We start from the raw sequence: 21324 nt of genomic DNA, 5'->3' as shown, positions 1-21324 counted from the left end.
CTCTCAACATCTATTTGAACAACATAATTCCTTTAACAGCAATATTTTTTGCTAACAAATCAGATTATATGCATGGTAAAATTCCCCTGAAGTGGCTGGACTAAGAGTGAACCTGTTCTTGGTAAAGCATAAAGTTTAGAGCAGGATTTCAATTGCTTACAAAAACTACCAGCAGAGATGCAGTGCCCCAGATGACCAGACATACAATTCCCTTCTACCCTCATCCTAAATGGACAGCCAAGACTCAAGAGATGTATAGCACTGACAGCCCTTCCAGACCTTCCCTAAAAAATGCCCAGGAGGAACTGAGGATAGCAGCACAGGACCCCATTGTGGTAGATCAGTGAGAGGACAAAGGCCCCCACCACCACTCATGCTTTTCCTAGGCTTGACTCTGGCCTAGACCTGCTTTGTTAGCCATCATGGTCACTTCAGCTTGGCAAGTAGTGTTTCTGTGAACACAGTAATAGTTACACAGACCACTTTCTAGGACTACTCACGTGAGTGCCACAGACGAGCAAAGCTATGCACAAGGCAAATAACTCAATGAAGCCTGTAATAGTGTATTTTCTGACACAGAGGTAAGCAAGATAGTTTCATGCAATAACTGATGTCATCTCTACAGCCTTAGCAATCTTCTTCCCCTCAAAAATAATCCAGGTACGACTGTCTTGTGACTGTCCTTGTTGCTAGTGCAAATAGGTTCACTAAAGTGGAAAAGCTCACCACAAAGTAAGAATGAAACTACAGACTTGTCCTTTGCTCTCTTCCTCCAAAGAATGAGAGCTAACACCTGAGAGTTGTAATACAATGTAGACTAACAACTAGCTGCAGGCTAACACACTGATCAATATGAGCAACAGCGAACACCGCATTTGATGAGGATTCACAAACTCAGGCAGCTAGACACACAGTTTTAATGATGTATACAGTGCAACTTCTGTTTGCTTGCTGTGCTGAAAGCCCCAGCAGCATTCTGCTTGCACAAGTCAGCTTTCCGCCCTACCACTGCCTACAGATTTTGTGCTTGCACCTAACAATATCTAAACCCCACTAATAACCCCACTGCTCTCAACTTACATGAAAATCTACAACAGAACATAGTAAGTCCTTCTCGTCCACGCCACCACAGCCAAATGGATGTTGTTTCAAGACCACTGCTGATCTGCACAGGTCCCAGTAATGGCAGAAACTAGAATGGGTTTTATCACAGCCTTTTTACTGTAACCTCTGCCACTTACCAACATAGGCAGCCATTTACTACACAAGGTCTGACTTACTCCATGTTCTGAAGGCCTGACACAATGCAGCTTTACAGTCTAAAGTAGATCAGTAATCATTTTCACCATTTAACCTCACAGCCTTTACCTTACAATTTAGGATCAGTTTTCTCCACCCATTCCCAAACTATTTCTCCATTTATCATGGAAAAAAATTATACTAATATGCACATAATTACTGTTATTTAAGTAACTGTAGTGCTGAAGTAAAAACTCACACCATGGGAACATGCTTTCTGCTTCTCTTAGCAGTACATGTTCCAACACTCATTCCTGTGATTTCCCCAGTAGCCTCATTTCAACCTCACACCACCAGAAGTTCATTTCTCCAGCCTCAATGGAAGAGAATCTTCCCAAGCATTTCCACCACACCCGAGCATCAGACTTCAGTTTTCATTTGCTCCCTGTGCTTCACACTAACAATTCCACTGCCTTCACAACCCCTAGTCTGGAGAGCAGTGCTCACAGATCCAGCCTAGCATCACTCTGCTGTGCTCCTGTGGTTTCAGCTCCCTCCAGATTTCTGCCATGCCTGCACCTTCTAGAACAGCCTTTGCCAGGAACAACCTCATACTCTAGCACAGAACACAAAACTTTACACTCAAAGCTTGACTTCCAGATCCCACAGGCCACCTCTGTGGTGCACATTACTGCACTCAGTGCATCTCCTACCTGTGGTTCTGTCTGCCTCAGACCTTAGCAACATGATAAACAGCACGGGGGGGGGGGGGGGGGGGGGGGGGGGGTTTGGGAATGCCAGGTTAGAGCTTTTGGAAGGTACTTAAGTGCATGTTGCACATCCAGGGACATAGCATGACAACACAAAGCCCTGCACAATGAAGTTAGTCAGTGCAAGTCTAGAGCAGGTAAATTTAGTGTGGTCTAGTCAGTGCACCCAAAGCAGATCCTCCAGCAAGGTACCCTGTATGACTCATCATGTTTATCTCCTCCTTCCCATGGTTCTTCAGGACCCATACATAGTATGGATTAGCAATGTACAAAGTAGGGAAGATACCATTTACCATGTGAACTACATGGATCCATGATTGCAAGTGCACTTGCTCCCAGGCATTACTTTCCTCTCCCTTACTCCACTGGGAATTCAATAGCTTCTGCAGTCAGGACAGCACAGATGTATAATCCTGCTAAACAAAGCAAAGCTTTTATCTAGCTTCAAAGGTAGACTGGAAACGACGAGACCTACACCTTCTACTGTATCCCCTTGAATATTCCAGTATTTAGCCTCATTCCAGCCCAATCTCATTTCTTAGCTTTAGAAAACCAACCCAAAACTGAAAGCATGGGTATGCATTTGCTGAAGGAGAGGGGAAGTACATTTCTTTCAGAGAGGAAAGAGCATGTACTGCACTTCTTATACATGCCTCTTTTCAGCAAGGTTGCCTAGCAAAAAGCAACAGGCAAGACATCAAATTTAAAGCTGCCTAAGGCACTTTAGCCAAGTTCAGAAGCACAACTGTGTAAAGTACCCAACATTCAATGGCTGAGGAATCAAGCCTGAGCAAACGTTCAGCAAGCTTTTAGTAGGTTATTGGAACAGCAACAAGATTACAACCTAATCTGTCCCAGCTCTGCTTTGTCAGCTTCTCTATACAAGCTGTACATGTACCTAACACTGTGGGGCACACGGTACTTCAAGGATGCTACAGCTGTAACCCTGATCCTAGCTGCCATTGATAACCGCACACTGATGTGTACCACACTAGATCCACCTGCTTCCAGAGTTGCACATGCATGAGACTAGTCAGGCTACAGATCTTGGTAAACCAGAAGAGTGACGCTTCACAAATGAGTAGACTGTGCAGTTCAACTTTTTTATTTAATAAAATCAAGAATATGCACAGCACATGCAGTGCTAGCATCTAAACTAATACAATAAGCAATTCTAAACCTACAGTGACTTGAAACTCAATTTTCACATTCAGCAAGTTTAAATCCATTCTTGCATATTGTTTTGAATCCTTGTATCTGAACTGAAAATATTGCTGGCTGATAAAACTTGCTAAAATGCACAAGTCACTGATTATGCCAATACAACAAAGATAACCACATGTTTTGAGGATTGCAATGTGCCAGACATTCACTGAAAAAAAAATAAAAATAACACACAACTAAACAAAACTCACGCAACAAACATCTGAGAATCTGGACACTTCACATCAGTGTTTCGAAGTGTTTCATTAATATCTTAAGACAAGTGTATCAAAACCTTGGCATGTTCAATTTTAAGTTGCCAATTTTTTGTTTTACCTATCAGAAAGTTATGGCTACACTGCCAATGCCGGGTCTGCTTAATTTGACTTAAGAGTTTAATATGACTTAAACATTAAAAGCTCACACTACCCCGAAATATATAATTTCACGCATACGGTGACATTCAACATTCAAGTGCCAGTGTTTTTGTACTGTCTTTTGGTCAAGTTTCTTTAAACTTTCAAAGAATCACTTTTAGGCTTACAAAAATAAATATTTGTCAAAAATGTTCAATAAATATTACACAAAACTAGCAGCAAAAAGTATCTAGAAATCTGTCGTGTGCAAATAGTTTTCTTCCCAGCTATCATTCCCATGGTCCCAAATAAGTTTTAGAATCTATTTCCTCTCCTTAAACAAGCTGCGTTCAATCTCCAAGAGACAAAATAAGATTGGAAGTTAAGGACACGCACACAAGACATATATAAAATTCTCTGAATGTGCAATAAAAGAAGTATTTTGTAAAAAGTTATGGGCAAAATGTACAAGGGCCTAAACCTAGACTTGAAATAGCACCATAACAAATGACCTCAATACTGTCAAGTGCACCTACTTAATAAAAGTTTTAGAACAAGGCACAATACACTTGAAAAAATCTATTGCACTTTAGGAGATTTTTGCCATTTTCCTGTGCCACTGTAGATTAGTTGTTAACGGTTCCGGCCACAAAATCAGCACAGAAATCCCACGTGGCAGAGGCGTTTTTCTGGTGGACAATACTTATCTTTGGCCAGATTTAGCATAAACAGACTATAAATACAATGGAAACCTATGCAACTAAAACTGACTAAAACTGCACTTTAATAGCAGAATTGAAACCTTGTGCAGTTTATGTACATTTCCAACCTCTGTGATCTCAGGTTTGTTTGTTACTCTTCTGGAGCCATTTTACAAAGTCTACAGTAAGCCAGTTTAACATCTCCACGCAGCTTGAACAGAGTAATGTGAATCTGCATTAAAATAAAGCCTGCTGCATAATTCTTCCTGTTCATACCCTCTTGACCAAAAAACATCAACACTAGCATGCGTTATTAGACCAAAAATTCAGTCAGGCCCTTAAGGAGGACCAATTACTGCCATGGTCAGCCATTCTACCATTTCAATTTCATATGGCAGGCATTTTAAAAAGTCTAAATAGATGAATTCTCCTAAAACTATTTCAAGTTATCAGACCTTTAAACGTTCCCTGTAATGTTCTGCCCACATTTGGCTAGCTCACATTAATGATCTGCCTAAATATTGAAAAAGGAATTGCTGTATTTGCTTGCATTAACTTCAAAAACAGTGCTTTTAATGTATGCATGTATCCATACATCATCTCATCATGACTGGAATGGCTTATTAAAGGCTATCAGGTTCTAAGTACCTATCCAGGATAGAGTGAGCAAATCAGAACTTTAACTTAGTACAGTTTTGCCACATTAGAAACTAATTGCATTGATATGCTTCAAGATGTTTTTATTTTTCAAATCTGCAGATACCAAAAGCCCTAATGCAGGCTACCGCATAAGTTTTTCTTTGTAGTATTATGGATGAATCAGTGATTCCTGTTTAAGTTGTATCACACCTGTGTGCCAAGGTTTGATTTTAGCCCAAGTTCAGTAATTTTTATTTTGTCAAAACAATTGATATCTTGAGCATTACTGAGCCAACAGGACATCAAAATAAAAGTTGTCTAAAGTTAAAGGCACAGTACATTAACAAACAAATGATCCTCAGTCACAAAATCAAAATGCAGTTTCTGGGTGGGGATGGGTGGGAGGGGAGTTAATCCTGACTACAGCAATAGAGTCTTCAAAACCACCTTCAAGATAGGGCTACTTGTTCCTTTGTTTCCATCTTGTGACCTTGAGCTCCCTTAAAAAAAATTTCAGTGGAGAATCACAGCTGGTAATGTACTGCGAGTTCTTGAAGCTACACAAGGTATAGTCTGGCTAAGTTACATGTGGTTTCCATATTAGCTTGTTTGGTAGGATATCTGCTGCAAGCAGCTTCAGTTGCCCCACCAGTCAACCCCTTGGGAGTTATAGTTTCCTCCATATCCATCAGTGTTGTAGAAGCCTCCATAACCACCACCTATGAAAGGCAAGAGAAAGTGATGCTTAATTAACCTGTTAAAGACTTGTGTCTTCCCAAGAAGAAAACAGCCTAAGGCACAGATGTCTACTGTCTATCAAAGAAAACCCGCCCAGAAGTACTGTTAAACGCACATTAAACTGAAGTGCTGGAAAGACAGGTAGCATCAAATTAAGCAAAGACAGGTAACTTGCTCTAGTCTAGACCCAAAGACAAAGCTGAGACTTTGCAAAACAAAAAGAACCAGCTGGCCTCATATTTAAACATTATCTCCTTAAGTTTTACTACAGCAAACATTGTGGATATAACTTTCAATCTGCCAACACTCCCTACCCAATTTTTCTTACCTCCAAATCCCCTGCTGCCAATTCCTCCACTGCGGCTGCTGGTTGGTCGACTACTATTAAAGTTACTGCTACCAGAACCACTACTTGTTCGATAGTCTCTGGCACCAAATCCTCCACTGAACCTACTGCTGTATGAAGAAAGAAAACAAAGATGTAAGTCAAGTCAATGGTATTTTATATCTCAATGTCTGCAGTGCTTAACTACTAAATTTCTTCAGCTCTGGTTACCAACTGCAGCTGGCCAATAACTAGTATGCATGTTAAGTTCAGCAAGCTTTATAAGAAACCCAGTGCTATCTGGAAAGGGCATTCCAGATGACAAAGGAAAATTATTTATGCAGGGTCATACAGAACTTGTCATGTTACAGTAAATATTTTCTCAGGTCCTGGGAAGACTTGTTTCAGTGCAAGCGCTCCACGTCTTTTCCAAACCTATCTTGGTATTCACATGATGCATTTATGACCACCTTTCATACTGTAGAAAAGGACAACCATTTTCCAAACATACTTCTGAAGAAAAGGACAACACACCCAAAACAGCTGTAATTCATGTGGTTGCATCATGTTAACTACATTAAGAGTTGTTTCTCCTCCTAACCCATTAAGCCACTGAACACTGCTTTCTATTACCAGCTTATAAAAAGCATTTTTAGGTTTCCTCAGATTACTTTACAAGTGGCCTCACATCTGCAGTCCAACTCACATGCCTTTCCCATTTTGTGTCAGGAGGTATACATTGCTTCCTCCTAAACATCAAAATAGCTGCTGCTGAAGGCATATTTCTAGCACATGCAGTTCTGCATTACTAGTAAGTGCTTTTGGAGTTCTGAAGCCATTTTTGCTGATGTTATTCTACCTCAGCTGTATCTAGTTGTCTGCGTAAGGGGAGAGCATATTACAGATTAATTGCCTGTTAAGACAGAGCAAAACCATTCATACCAAGCTGTCACTTCCTGATGCACTTAACTCACAGTTTAGGCTCCACTGGTTTGTTTTCCCTTTACTAGACTGAAAGCAAATCACAGAACTGCTTCTCGTAATGGATTCAGTATACCTTTAGCCAAAGTTGTTACCATTACCTCTTAGATCGTCCACGGCTGCCACCTCCTTTGTGATGCTGTTCATAAGCCATATTTTCCAGCCAAGATGGTACTTCTTGCTTAGCCTCAACAAGAAGATCAAGCAAGTCCTTGGTGATGTTTATGTTCCTCTCATTGAAGAATGAGGTGGCAAGACCTGAAGTAAAAATTTAGTTTTAGCCCCACACAAGTACACTACAGCACTTAAACCCATTCCATACTGCACTTGCAGCTGTGTTTAGATCAGATTCCTTACTGCCAAGCTTGAGAACACTAGAATTACCTGAAGATAAAGCCATTTAAGACCATTATTCCATCACAGCTAGTCACAAAACCCTTGGCTAAGCACAGGAGTCTTACAAACACAAGATACCAAGCTTACATGTTGTATTAGAGCTTATTAACAGCAACAAAAACACTAGCTAAAGGAACAGTTTACTTTCCACACTGGCTAGACAGCATTAACCAGTTCCTGGTCAGAGAAGGCAGCACATGGGTTTCTCTCAAATACTTAGAATTTGCTGCTTAGCCAATATAGTACAACAACCAACTTTGGTATGAAGTACTGTCTATGAAAATTCTTTAACATACTTACCAAGATTTCCTACACGGCCTGTACGACCAATACGATGTACATACTCTTCAATGTCGCTTGGCAAGTCAAAGTTTATGACATGCTTTACATTTGAGATATCCAGTCCTCTTGCTGCTACCTAGTGGTTAAACAATTAAATCAAATCTCAGTAAAATTCCACAGGCCAAGTAAATATGCTTATTGGCTCAAGCTTCACTGATTTTACTTACTGCTGTGGCAACAAGAATTGGGCTCTTGCCCGAACGGAACTGATGCAGTGCTTCCTCTCTGTCTCTCTGAGAACGATCTCCATGTATACTTGTACAAGCATATCCTTCATGGTACAAGAAGTCCTCAAGAGCATCTGCACCCTTTTTAGTTTCCACAAACACCAGAGTCAAGGAATCCTTGCCTAACAATAATTGAAGCATGGGTTAGCAGAAGAGCTGTGCAAATAACTTTGACACCACCATGTGGTAAAAGGCAGTTTCAGCTTTCCACTGTTGTTTATTCTAACCTGAAGATACTAGAGCCCCCCCTCCCCCCATTCCATATTACAAGACCTTATATCCACTTAAAACCATCACCTAGCCAGTGCACTATATTCACTGCATTTGAAGGAATACCCTTTAACTTTTATTTACCTACTCAATAGAAGTTCTTATTACTTGAATCATTAATTTGCCTCATCAGAACTTTGCCATATTTGCTTATCAGAGAGTGGTCTTTACCTGTGGCATTTAGCAGGTCAAGCAGAAATGATCGTTTGTCTGACTCTTCCACCCATACTACTTTCTGTGTGATATTCTCAGATGTAGAACCTACTCTGCCAACAGCCAGAAAGATATATTCATCAAGGAAGTCACGAGCAAGCATCTGAAAAACAGAAGATGGACAAAAAAAAAAAAAAATCCAATCAGCATTTTTTTTTATGCCTTCCAGGGCTGAAATCTGGCCCTGTGAGCTCTTAAAATTTTAGAGCTTTGTCAAGTACCTGGATTTCCTTGGGGAAAGTAGCACTGAACATCATGGTATGACGAACCCCCTTTGGTGGCATAGTATCTTGTTCAACAATTCGACGAATTTGAGGTTCAAACCCCATATCAAGCATTCTGTCAGCCTCATCAAGCACTAGGTACCTAAATAATAAAAGTTATTCTTCAGAGCTTGCTCTTTAATCTGTAACACAGCACCGAAGTTCTCAACTAGGTGCTTAACACAGTCCAAAAGCCAGAACTTGGGGTCATTAAGCCCAGATCTCACTTTAGAAGATACAGTTTCCAGCTGCCAAGACACTTGTATGTGGCCAAGAACACTTTACTTACTTGCAGAAATCCAGTCCAATCTTTCCCCTCTCCATCATATCAACCAGTCGTCCTGGTGTTGCTACAAGCAAGTGACATCCACGTTCTAAGTCACGTATCTGCTGACCAATGTCTGCACCACCATATACAACGCAGGGACGAACTCTGGAACGGTATGCAAACTACAAAGCAAAGTAAATTAGCTCCAAGGAAAACTATACTTGGGCATTTTTAGAAGTATGAACTCCTAGATATACCTTTCTGGCTTCCTCATAGATCTGCACAGCCAGTTCTCTAGTGGGAGCCAAGACCAGTGAGATTGGATATTGCTTGCGGCGCCCATACCTCCCATTCTCCTGAAGAGCAAGAAGAAATACTGTGAATTACTCAAATGCAAGAGGAAATTAGCTGTTGGTTAATATGTTAACAGCCACAAAGCCACACAACTCTCAGGTCTACAATCTGCACTGTTACCTTTAACCTAAGCAGCTGAGAAATAGCTATATAAAACCTGTCACTTCCTATCCTGAAGTCACTACAACATAAGGCCAAGGCAACAACAAAAACACTCAGTTAGATATCAACTCCTTAGAAAGGAAAAAGGTTTCACAGCCTGTATTTCTTCAAGGGGAAGAGCCTTTTAGAAGGCAAGAAGCTTACCTATCCTACCCAAAATAATGACATTTAAGACCATCCACTGTGTTCAGTAGCAAGTATCAACATACAGGGCAAAAACACACACTGGTTATAGCTTTTCCAAGACTGAGGTTTAGATACTTGCCTTCATAGCTCTCAAGGCATCACCAGGGCCATCTGCATAGATCTGGCTCAGTATTGGCAGAAGAAATGCAGCTGTTTTCCCAGACCCTATTAGGATACAATTCAGTATTAACAGTCATTTTCAAAGCTACTGTATTATCAGCTACAGCACTAACTTTGTACCACCAGCATATACCAAATAGCATCTGCACTAGTATATGCATATTGCCTATGCCAATGGAATGCACTTCTTTGCCAGCAGAGTTTCTCTACAAAAGACTTGTCACTTTGCACCACAGAATTGCGAGGTGAAAGTGATTTAAGCCATGAACATTTCTCTAAGGACAAACCCAGTAAATGCAGTCAAGCCACATCTGAAGCAGTTCCAAGAATAAAGCCAGCTAGTTTCCATTGCTGCAGGTATTTCAGTATACTCTTTTACGAGAACACTACTCTCTTTTAAGAGAACACTAGAAGACCCTATTCCTACTAAAAACTGAACAGCAGAGTTATTAGCTTACCTGTCTGAGCGCAGGCCATCAAGTCTCTCTTTTCTTTAATAATAGGTATTGCATGTTTCTGGACTGGAGTAGGACGGGTGTAGCGTGTGAGCTCAATGTTTCCCATAATAATTTCTCCCATGTCAACATCACTGAACTGAAAGATATTTAAAACGAGTAGCATGAGGATGCTTCCCTTCAGCCACTATGGCACAACATTCAGTCTAAGAAGTCATCTGTAAAGTAGCTTTTGATTCATCTTACTATAGAACTTGCCTATTAAGTTTACAGATACTCAAGAACAAGTTACCAAGAGTCTGATAGCTACGTAGTGCAATCACAAGTGATCCTTGAAAAGCATTAAAGTACAGACTACACCACCCCCTCCAAGCATTTTTACTTCTTTACACGTTTACTGTTTAAAGATAAGTCAACTACAAGTGAGCTATGTGTGTTAACTGAACATGCTTAACTGCTCTTATGTCTTAGTTCATTACATACAACCCTCCTCCAAAAAACAGCTTAGCTGTAGGAAGGCAAGACAACATCTCCTCTCCGCCCTCAAGACAGCATGACATTGAGTAACAGTCACTAATATAATCAGCAAAGCAGATTTATAAAAAAAACACCAAAAAAATCCCAAACAACCAACTTACACTTTCAATATGTGGAGGACAGTTGCTGCCTGTTGCTTCAACAGGAATATCATCATATTTTTCAAAGTTAATGCCAGTATTGCTTCCTGAAAATAGCTCCCTGCAAACAGAAGATAAAGTATTTTACTTGCTAGACATATCAACTGACTCTGTCATGTGAATTTACACTATATATATTACTTACTGTTCCAGGCGTTCACTTGGGGGAAGAGGCTTTGACCAGTCATCTTCGTCTGATTTGTCAGACCAGCGGCTATTCCCACCACGGTCAAATCTGCCAAAGCCGCTCCTGTCATAGTCACCACCTCTTCCACGCTCTTCATATCTAAACATAGCAAGAATGTCAGGCCACCATTCCTGAGCAACAGGGTTTTTTGACATACAAAATTAAAGTTATAATAACCTAGTAGTGTATACTCTGTGTATCACATATACAACTGTAGAACAATTTAAAGCAATTTGATTATCTGTACTTGTTTCCCCACCCATGAACTGTTTAGTCCCAGCCATCAGACTAGGTCATGCATTCTGTCTTAAGACAGTCGAGTCTGTCATGATTTCACAGCTTAGGTTATATTAACAAACTGAATGACTCTTTTATCACAATTTTTATTTAATCAAGTGTAACAAATGTAAAGGATCAGTTATCTGCCAACAGAACTGCAACTCAAGTTGCCTCGTCCTCACCATTTTTTGCAGGAAGCCCCACACTTAAAACATCTTAGGAGACACTTATCTGGTACACCCTCCCTTTCTCCAACCCTCATTTCACTTGGGTTCCACACATCCAGACAAAACCCTCGAGTGCTGCAATTTGTTCCTTTATTCCCCCATCATGAATGTGACCAAATACAGTAATTACATGTCACATTATTATTTTATAATTACCTCACCTGTACCACTGACTCAGAAAAAGAAGGTGGAAGAAGTCCTTACCTCAACTGTTAAGTTTTTGGGTCTGGTAAGTCATGTTTGAGAAAACTCTGGATACAGGACTAGCGTCACCTTTACTAGTCGATAAAGGTCACTCTCACCACACTTGTGCATACAACGCATGATGTGTGTAAGACTGATCAAGTAAGGTACACAACCTGCAAGAGTCTCACCCAGTTTTATTAACTACACTTTTTAAACAAGGAAAAAATGTTGAAATTAGGAAAAAAAACTGTTTTCATATATTTTATGTGTTCCAAACAGTTCATGATTTTTTTCCTGGAAGTAACCATCCATCTGCACTCTTTTGGTGAAATGTTAAGGTCAGCAAGTCATTACAGCTGCCAGTGAGTGGCTGGTGGTAGACTACAGGACATGCTTTTCAACATATGCAATTTTGCCATCCTGGAACTCATGCAGCTTTAAAGGCAAGGTTCTCTCACTTTCTGCTCCCCTCCCAGGTTCCTCCTACTTTATTCTGTCATTCACACCTAGAACTCTAACTTTATCATCAAGATTACAGATGCACTACTAGAACCGAGACAGACTGTACACACCACTGAGACAAATAAGTACTTGCCTTCCTCCTCTGGATCCATTTCCACGGTCGAAGAAGCTTGATTTTGCTCCACGGTCAGAACGTGCAAAGCTGCTGTATGCATCCTTGTCTCTGCTAGAACTCCAGCCACCACTATCAAAACCTGTCAGAAAAGGGTATCTCAGCTATACATCACATGGTCTACTTAAGAATCCTAATTTAGTTCTTAAGGATGAATTAACTTCACACACAGAGACTTCTGACAGAACACCAGGAATACCATAATTACTTCATTAATGCAGGAGAAAGCTGTAGCTTGTTTAGGAAAGTATCTAAACCCAGATTTTGGAATGAGTAACTTTAAAACCACACTATAATTACTCAGGTACTCAGGTACTGTGTCAAGAGCCCTAACAACGGTTGTAATGAAAGCAACCTTCAGGAAGGTATAGATGCAGTTTCTCATTAGCAAAAAAAAACCAAAACAAAGGGCTGATCCTGTATTAAATTAAGATCTTCTACAAAGTCTGAAAAGTTCCAGAAAGGAATCAAAAGTTGTTGGAACAAGTCCAGAGGAGGGCCACGAGGATGACCAGGGGACTGGAGCACCTCCCATATGAAGACAGGCTGAGAAAGTTGGGGCTGTTCAGCTGGAGAAGGCTGTGTGGAGACCTCGTAACAGCCTTCCAGTATCTGAAGGGGACCTATAGGGATGCTGGTGAGGGACTATTCATTAGGGACTGTAATGATAGGACAAGGGGTAACACGTTCAAACTTAACCATGGGAAGCTTAGATTGGATAGAAGGAGGAAGTTCTTTACTGTAAGGGTGGTGAGGCACTGGAATGGGTTGCCCAAGGAAGTTGTGAATACTCCCCTCCCTGGTGGTGTTCAAGTCCAGGTTGAAGAGAGCCTTGGGTGGTACAGCTTAGTGAGAGGTGTCCTTGCCCATGGCAGGGGGATTGGAACTAGATGATCTTAAGGTCCTTTCCAACCCTAACTATTCTACGATTCTAAAATTATATAGTCCAAATAACATTCAAAAGTAAGCTTACTCATCTAGCTTGCAGTAGTTTCTGAAGCTGCTACCTTACCACATTTTTCTTTAAAATAGCACAGCAACTTTGAGACCAAGTCTTTAATAAATACCTGTATATGCACACCCTACTTGACCATTAATTCCCTTTGGTATTCCTATTTTGATTTTACTTGTGGCTGGGCAGATAACAGAGGTCCAAGCCATACAAGTCACTTCAAAGCAACCAGCTAGCAGAAGAGATCATGATGTAGAACACATGGCAAAGTAAATCTAAAGCAAATCCGCTGAGACAACCCATGACAGGCCACAGGTTGACTTTTTCTAAAGCAAAGGATGGTCACGAGACCACAAGAATTATCAGGAAATTCTCTAAAAACATGGAGGTGGGAAAAAGGGAAGTTGGTTAAGTAAAAGCCTGCATATATTGAATCCAGCACATATTTCTCACCAAAGGGATAAATGTGGAGTTCAGTGAGGTAATGAACTTCCAAAGCAATCTTTTAGTTCTCGCACCCATGAAGAAATGGTAGAATTGTCAACATTTATCCTCAATCAGCATTTTCATTTGTATTTTGTAACGTTCTTAAGTTCTAACAGCTACTCCTTGACCTACTATAGGTCAGACTAGACTTTAAATATCCAAGAGCATCTTCCAGCAAGTTTAACAAGAGAATAACATGACAATAAAACTTACTGTTATCAAGTCAAGCTGACAGAAGCAAGACATTTTAAATCAGGCAGGCCTACCTACCAAGCTCCATATAAACAGAACTGACATTAAGTAACCTAAAGACATTTTTATGCATAATCTTACTTCCTGCAGTTATGTACTCTCTTTTTCCCAGGTACAAAGCAGCAGGTCTGTATCACAAGAGGGACAGATCTGCAGGGTATGGAAAGAACACACTGAAGCAAGCAATGCACATCTCCTAGTGTCCTTCCCCTGTCAATACCTATTGAAAGATGCTCAGTTCTTCATGAACACAGGGAACAACTGATCTTGAAGTATCAGTACACAGCCTTAAGTTATTTATTTGGCTGCAATTAAGCCAATTGTGCACCTTTAATGGTGTCCATGAATTACTATACCATCAGCTACAGAGGAAAATCAGAATCACAAGCTAGAAACTATACACTACTTGTGTCTAGAGAACGTCTAGGGGAACACCACACAGGACAAGCAATCAAAATTTTTGAATAAACTAAGTTAGTTAACACTACCACAGAAGTCCACAAGGTTATGGTATGCAAGCAAGACAATTCTACTATATTACTGAAATATGGGACCAAATAGAGTGATTTTTACATCCATGAGCATTTTATCAGGTTACTACACTTCTAAGGCTGCATCAAGAATTCTAGTGTATGGTCAAATACCACTGTTACCCAACGTCTCCTGACTTTTACTTGCTATACCTTGAAAAAACCCCTGATGCAGTCTTTACAAGCTGCTCATTGGAGTATTTAGCAATACAGAACAACTTCAACACAGCCAAAGAAGCAATTGTTAATTTAGATGTAAACAACAGAAGCAAACATCACTTTTATGAAAGTACAACCATGTATCAGACACCAAACCACCCTATAAAACATATCAGCTTTAGATCCCTGTACTGATGATACCCACTTTCCTTCTCAGCAGGGAGCATGAACTGGAGTTGCAGCTTCTCAATTTAGCCATCATGAAGCTTGTCACAGGGAGCCATGAGGAGTTTAGTGATATGATACTCAAATCACATTTAAAGGAAGCTTTGAAATGTGATACCTACCAAACAAAGGTGGTAACATATGTTCTAATAACTGAATAAACCATGTGTCAAATTAGTTTCAAGACTTTTATAGGTTTTCACAAGGCGAAGCTTGAAGCTCTCAGAAAAGGCAAATAATCACATGTACAATGCAGTGTCTGAACTATGGTCTTGCACATAATACAGTGACAATCCTATACGTAATATGTAATTATATGAACTCAAGTATTAAGACTAAAGTATCCTTCTCTACCTAGGGACTGTAGTGACAGGACAAGGGGTAACGGGATAAAATTTAAACAGGGGAAGTTTAGATTGGATATAAGGAAGAAGTTCTTTACTGTAAGGGTGGTGAGGCACTGGAATGGGTTGCCCAGAGAAGCTGTGAATGCTCCATCCCTGGCGGTGTTCAAGACCAGGCTGGACAGAGCCCTGGGTGGCATGGTTTAGTGGGAGGTGTCCCTGCCCATGGCAGGGGTGTGGGAACTAGATGATCTTAAGGTCTTTTCCAACTCTAACTATTCTATTATTTTCTCTGGCATCCCCCAAAAAATAAACTGGAATTTAGTACAAATTACCATATAGGGAAAGGAAATACATGTATAGCAAGTGTTCACAAGCCAACTTTTAAGTTGTTCCCTGCTTTTGAGAAACCTGCAAATTCCCCCCAAAGTTTAGTTATTTCTGGAAAAGCTGCACACATACAAGGTTTATGCAATTGGGAACTTCAAGAGCACTGAACTGCAGAACAATCCCTCTACTTTCCTCAAAATACTCGGCTCTGGGAACAGGCTGTTCATTTGGTGCTTCAGGCCATGCTTCTTTCTGGCTAAGAAGCACCCCTTCTTCCCCTCCCACCCAAACACCTTCCAAGACACAAATGCACATACACACTACACTAGCTTGGACACATGCAAAGGTAAGGAAAAAAAAAAAAACACAAAAAACAGAAACAACCTGTTTCCTCAAACAGCATAAAATTGCAATGAAATGTTTTCATCTAGTCAAATTCGAAGTTACATAGCTCCCCAAGTACTATCAGCATTTATTTCAATAGTCTCCTCCCACCTGCTCCTAATGAAGTCCTCTTGCAGTATTGAAAAGACAATCTGTGAAAGTCTACTGCTTTAGAAATAGATGAGATCAAAGTCCTCCCATACTATGAGACTTGCAACTCCTTAAGTTGCTGTATAGCAGAAAATATTTGAGCTCCTTTGCAGTATCTCAGCAGATGTCAGAGGAAATGTTTTAGTATCTATACAAGTCATTAGACAACAAGGCATGCTACAGCATTTGCAATCTTTGCAATCTTACTTCACCAAAGCACTCCACAAAACTTCTCTTCTTCATTCTCTCCCATTTAGAAAATAAAATGCAAGATACAAAGGCCATTTCTGAGAACCCCCATGTAAGTAAGACCAACACAGGTCATATGTTTCCTGTTTCCTTCACCAGCATCCTGCATTTCCTTCTGAAAAAAGAACTCTCATGGACCTCCATAAAAGCTGCAAGAAGCTATACAAAGACAGCTTCTCTTAACTAGTTTCTCATGCTCCCCAATTAAGAGCAATCTGTGTAAACATCCATTTACAAAGTGAAAGTGTGCTACTTGTTTATACTAAGCAACCAATTACTACAAGTTACACATCAATCAGAAACAAACTGGTACTCTTTAAATCCATTAAAATTCTCAAAATTTCAGAGCTAGTTGAGCTAAGACAGGAGACTCCATCTTGCTTCAGTCAGTTGATTGCTTAATGAGACATGGAAGGTATTTTGCCAGTCACATACAGAACTTAAGCAAGTACAACTTGGTGAAGGAACTAAGAATGGCACACTAAAAGCAGAAGATTAAGTTGCAGTGTTTTGCAGAGAACAGTCAATCTGTACAACCACCTATAATAGCATTATCAAAGCCTTTAACTGTCTGTTCCTAGAGATTCAGGAGGCCAAGAATGCAAGTGACAACCTGTATTTCTGATACATACCCTGTTTTGAAGCTTCCCTGTTCCGCAAGTGAGGAGGAATGTATCGGCCTTCTAAAGGACAAAAGAAAAGTAATATTACAAAATTGCACCATTACCAATTTGAGATACTAGTCCTTCAGCAAAAGCCTTTGTTAAGAACATTAACAAAAAAAATAGTCTGCCTCACAGGCTTTAAGGTCTTTTACAGCATCTTTAAGCAAGACTCCTTAATTACAGCAAGGCTGACCAATGCAGTGAAGATTTAAGTTCCTGCATAGTTATGCAGTGTGGTTTGGTTTTTGGTTTTGGTTTGTTGGAGCTTTTTTTGTTGTTTTTTAAAGACACAAAAATCTTTGCCATTTATTTGACCAAGTCATACAAGCCCTTTATGGATGTTATAAGTGTTTACGACGAAAGCCTGTCTTCCTAGAACTCATTAAGGCATAAGCTAGTGCCAGATATTTTGAGTAGCTTACAATTTTCACTGTGTCATTCAAGTACTGGCACTCACAAGTATGAATACTACCAGTATTTTTCCTTTCCCTTGAATTCAACCATCTCCTACAGTTCAGCTCAGATCTAACCAGAAGCCACACGTAATTGCTTCTGAATAGCATTCTTCATTTACAATCCAGAAGCATCTGTCTGCTAAGCAACATCAATCAGAATGTAACAGGCGCAAGCTGAATGTGAATTCCAGGAAGCTTCACGTCTTCCTAATGTACAGACTTAAGCCTTGCATTTCACAGATTGCAGTTTCTACTCCACGAAGATTAGTACAGTTAAAAGTTTTACCAGCATTCCAACTCTAGCTGGATATTTTGAGAAAACAGATTATCTTAACAGTAGTATGATCAGTAGCCTCCACTGTTTGACTAGAGGCAACAGAAAACCTTGGACAGTTAGAACAGCAAAAATTGTCTCAAGTCACTTAAGTACTTAAACATACACATACCATACCACTGCTAAATTAAGTGCTCATACCTAAATATACAGCATTTTCAAAGCAAGCATAACTGGCAACCTCCCCAGTTTTTCCCATCATCCTCTGCAAATCCTGGCTTCAGAAATTAATTTCACAGCTACAAAACCCTTGATTTTTAAACTGTGTTTGTAAAATTGAGAACTTGCATGTACTTACTGCTTGAAGAGCTTCCTTCGCTCTGAGAGTCTGAGGAATTCAAGTCTAGACCAGAAAACTAAAAGAAATAAAACAAGTATCAACATGCTGTATTACAAATTTATGCTATGATACAAAAAGCCCTCTTGCTTATTAAGAGCATACAGTGTTCCATCAAGTTACTGCTGCAAAGAAATTTGTTTATAGTGCCAGTTACATCTCCTGTAAACAAGAACCAGAAAGCACTCAAGCCCATACCATTTTCAAGTGTCTTCATATCCACCACCACCAACCACATGGGCAGCAGGCAGGACCACGAGTTACCTTACACTCACCAAATCAAATACCACACACTTCTACAAACACTGTACGCAGACTAAACAGACATTTCAAATATTCTTTCAGTTCACTCAAGTGCATTCTGACTGAGATCAACTTTTTCCTCCCACTTTAGATCTACAGCCTGAATAATACAAATTCAGTCAGGCACTTCACTTGCAGTTGAAAGAAGTCCTCTGAGTGTCTGCATTAATACTACCAGAACATTACTGTCTTCATGTTTGAGGCCGCTACACTCCAAAAACATCACGTGACTTTCTTCCTACAATTACTTTGACAAGTACACTTTCTGTGTTTGCTCTTCTAAAACTTAATTTGGAGCCTTCAAACTCACAGTAAGGTCTACCAAAAGGTATTTCAGTTCAGGCACTACTGGCACATAACCCAAATGTTTTAAGTCAAACACAATATGGACTCTTCAGCAGAAGGCAGCGAGCAACTCACAAAGCTTCAAGCACCGACTTATTTCAGTTGTTTGCCTGCATGACAAATTAGAAACTTACTTGGAAAAAATAAGACATGTTTAAATACAATTAGATTTTATGCAATACCAATTGCATAGAAGTGTCTTCCAATATGACGTGAATCAACCCGAAGCAAAGAAACCAAGGCACTCTCCTTTTAAGTGTTCAGTTGCATGTGGTGCCATTTAAGACACACTCCGAAAAATCCTCTCATGCCAGGTCTTGTATTACTCTCTGCAAAACTACTACTTAAAATCTGATCTCTAGTTAATCCAAGCATCAACATGAGCTTAAAGACTAATTCTTATTTGAACAGTAAGCAAAGACTCTCCACTAGGTGAAAGAGGCTCTCTAGGGGCAGTCAACAGAAGCGATACCTAAACCTTCTCGCACTGGACTCTCACCATCTCCAATGCGGGGAGCAACGCTTGCCATAACCTGCTCTCGGAGATGGCGCAGCAGCAAAGCCCAGCGCTGCCGCCATCTCAGTGCGGCGGTGCAGCCGGCACTGCGGGTTGGGATTTTCGGCGCAGCAGGGAGCAGCCGCAGCCGCCCAGCTAATCCGGCACCCGTCACGTGCTATCGGGGGAGGGGGGAGAAAGGGAGAAGGGTGGAGGAAGGGGGGGAAGTAAGGACCGGGTCCCTGACCTACTTCGCCTAAGACTCCAGAGAAGCGGCCGCCTGACGCCGGCAAGACGCCGAGGTCTAGCGCTGTCCTGCCCCGCCAGCTGCCCGCCCTGGGTCTCGCTACAACACGGAGGCCCTCTTCCCGCCCCCCTGCTCCAGGAATTAGATAACCATCTATCCCCTCCACACTGGGCAGGGGCCTGCGCCTGACTCCGCCTGCAGAGGCGAGGGGGGGAGAAGGGGGGGGGGGGGCGGCTGTGGACGACGTAACGATCAGGAGGAAAGGGGGAGGGGGAAAAAAAAATAAAAGGGGAAAAAAATTTGAAAAAAAGGCAAATAACAACACCGAGGGCCCGATAGCCGCCCGGACACGCGCGGGCCTCATCTAAGCACAACTGCGTCACTGGGGCCCACGGGAACCGGAGGGCAGAGCAGGAAAGGCAGGCGGCCGCCCGCCGCTGACGCAGCTCGAACAAAGGCGGCCGCCAGCGCCCCCTCAGCCATCCCCCTCCCCAGCACAAAGCGCCGGCCTCCCCCACCCCCCGCCTCGCCCCGTCACAGGCACAATGGCCGCCATTTATCGTCTCTCTCTCTCCCTGCCCCCTCCTTCTCCTTCCCCCGCCCCCCCACCTCCCCGTTTGCGCGCGGGGCCGTTTCCCGCTGCAGCCGCCAGGGGTCCCGGCAGCAACGTTACCATCGTCGCTCTCAGCCACACAAAAGCCGGGCCTAGAGCGTGGCGAGAAGGCCGCGGGGGGCAGGCGCAGACCCCTGAACGGCGATGGAGTCCGGTTGTTCCTGCGCCCCCCGCCCACCCCCCCCCCCCCGCCACGGCAACGGGGCGTCCCTGAAGGAGGGAACCCAACGCGGTGCGGGGCCGGCGGGCAACGGGAACTGCGCAACAATCGGAAGCGCCACAAACCGGCCGCGCTGGGGGGCGGGGGTCACGGTGAGGTGCAAGAAGGTGGGGTTGCCTATTAAAAATTCGACGTGAGGAATGGGGGCAACCACGACGTAGCTGCCAAATACCGAGGAGCGAATTAAGTCCCACACTACGAATCCAAATCCTCCTGCTGCCCCTACCTTACGCACACGGGGCCTCCTCCGCGCCCCCCCTCCCGCCGCTACACTCCGGTTAACGGAGCGGCCTGCCGCCTCCCACCGGATTGCGGGCCCGTGCCTCACCTGCTGGTCTAGACTGAGGGCATTTTCCACAGCCACATGACTCATAACGAGAGATCGTCTCGGGATGCCCCGCTCCGCCTCGAGAAATTCAGACTGGCCGGGCCGGGAACTCGCCGCTAACTGCTGCTTGTCCCCTTACGGATCGCTTTCCTAACTGAGCCCCCCCCACCTTGGCCCCGGCCTTTATATAGTCCCCGCCCCCCGCCTGGCCCTGCCCGGCGGCGTGCGCTGACTTCAGCGCGCACGCTACCGCCCCTACCGGAGCGCTGCCTTCCCCCACACTTGCAACAGGGCTATCGCGAGAGAAACCGGCGCCGCCGTGGAACTATCGCGAGACTTGAGCTGATTCCCTCTTAAACCCCCCCCCCCCCCATATCGCAGCTCAGCCTTCTGGTGAAGGGCGCTACGGAGATCTCGCGATATCTTCGGGCCTCGGGCACCCGCAGGGTCTCCCAAGCTTTTGCTGGCGATACCGCGAGGTTTCACCCCGCGCTAACACACACATAACCGGAGGGGAGAAGG

At 42.4% G+C, this 21324-nt stretch overlaps 1 protein-coding gene across 2 annotated transcripts; it reads right to left on the bottom strand.

The window, feature by feature from the left end:
• Positions 1–3091: 3091 nt before the first annotated feature.
• Positions 3092–20960, bottom strand: DDX3X (DEAD-box helicase 3 X-linked). Of its 2 annotated transcripts, none has more exons than XM_013129713.3 (17): positions 20803–20954; positions 18212–18269; positions 17092–17142; positions 12360–12480; positions 11031–11171; positions 10847–10946; positions 10212–10347; positions 9713–9798; positions 9189–9287; positions 8953–9113; positions 8622–8766; positions 8359–8503; positions 7858–8039; positions 7649–7766; positions 7054–7210; positions 5975–6102; positions 3092–5627 (listed from the first exon to the last, which is right to left on the bottom strand). In XM_013129713.3, exons 1-17 carry the CDS (start codon positions 20845–20847, stop codon positions 5545–5547), a joined length of 1956 nt encoding a protein of 651 aa, XP_012985167.1. In that variant the 5' UTR covers positions 20848–20954; the 3' UTR covers positions 3092–5544. The 2 variants fall into 2 exon arrangements, with proteins under 2 accessions (XP_012985167.1, XP_005151780.1); XM_005151723.3 differs by having other exon boundaries at positions 3102–5627; positions 5975–6099; positions 20803–20960.
• Positions 20961–21324: the final 364 nt, after the last annotated feature.

Source organism: Melopsittacus undulatus, chromosome 2, assembly GCF_012275295.1.
Source record: "Melopsittacus undulatus isolate bMelUnd1 chromosome 2, bMelUnd1.mat.Z, whole genome shotgun sequence".
Lineage (NCBI taxonomy): Eukaryota > Metazoa > Chordata > Aves > Psittaciformes > Psittaculidae > Melopsittacus > Melopsittacus undulatus.
This window is presented reverse-complemented; position numbering and strand designations above follow the sequence as displayed.

What these genes read in the sequence shown, in the direction of transcription:
- DDX3X (XM_013129713.3), bottom strand. Translation starts at nt 20,847, where the DNA reads ATGAGTCATGTGGCTGTGGAAAATGCCCTCAGTCTAGACCAGCAG. An exon ending in CCAAGTGAACGCCTGGAACA is followed by an intron (nt 10,947 to 11,030) that starts GTAAGTAATATA and finishes TTCTGTTTGCAG; the next exon opens with GGAGCTATTTTCAGGAAGCA. An exon ending in GTCCTCCACATATTGAAAGT is followed by an intron (nt 10,348 to 10,846) that starts GTAAGTTGGTTG and finishes AATATCTTTCAG; the next exon opens with TTCAGTGATGTTGACATGGG.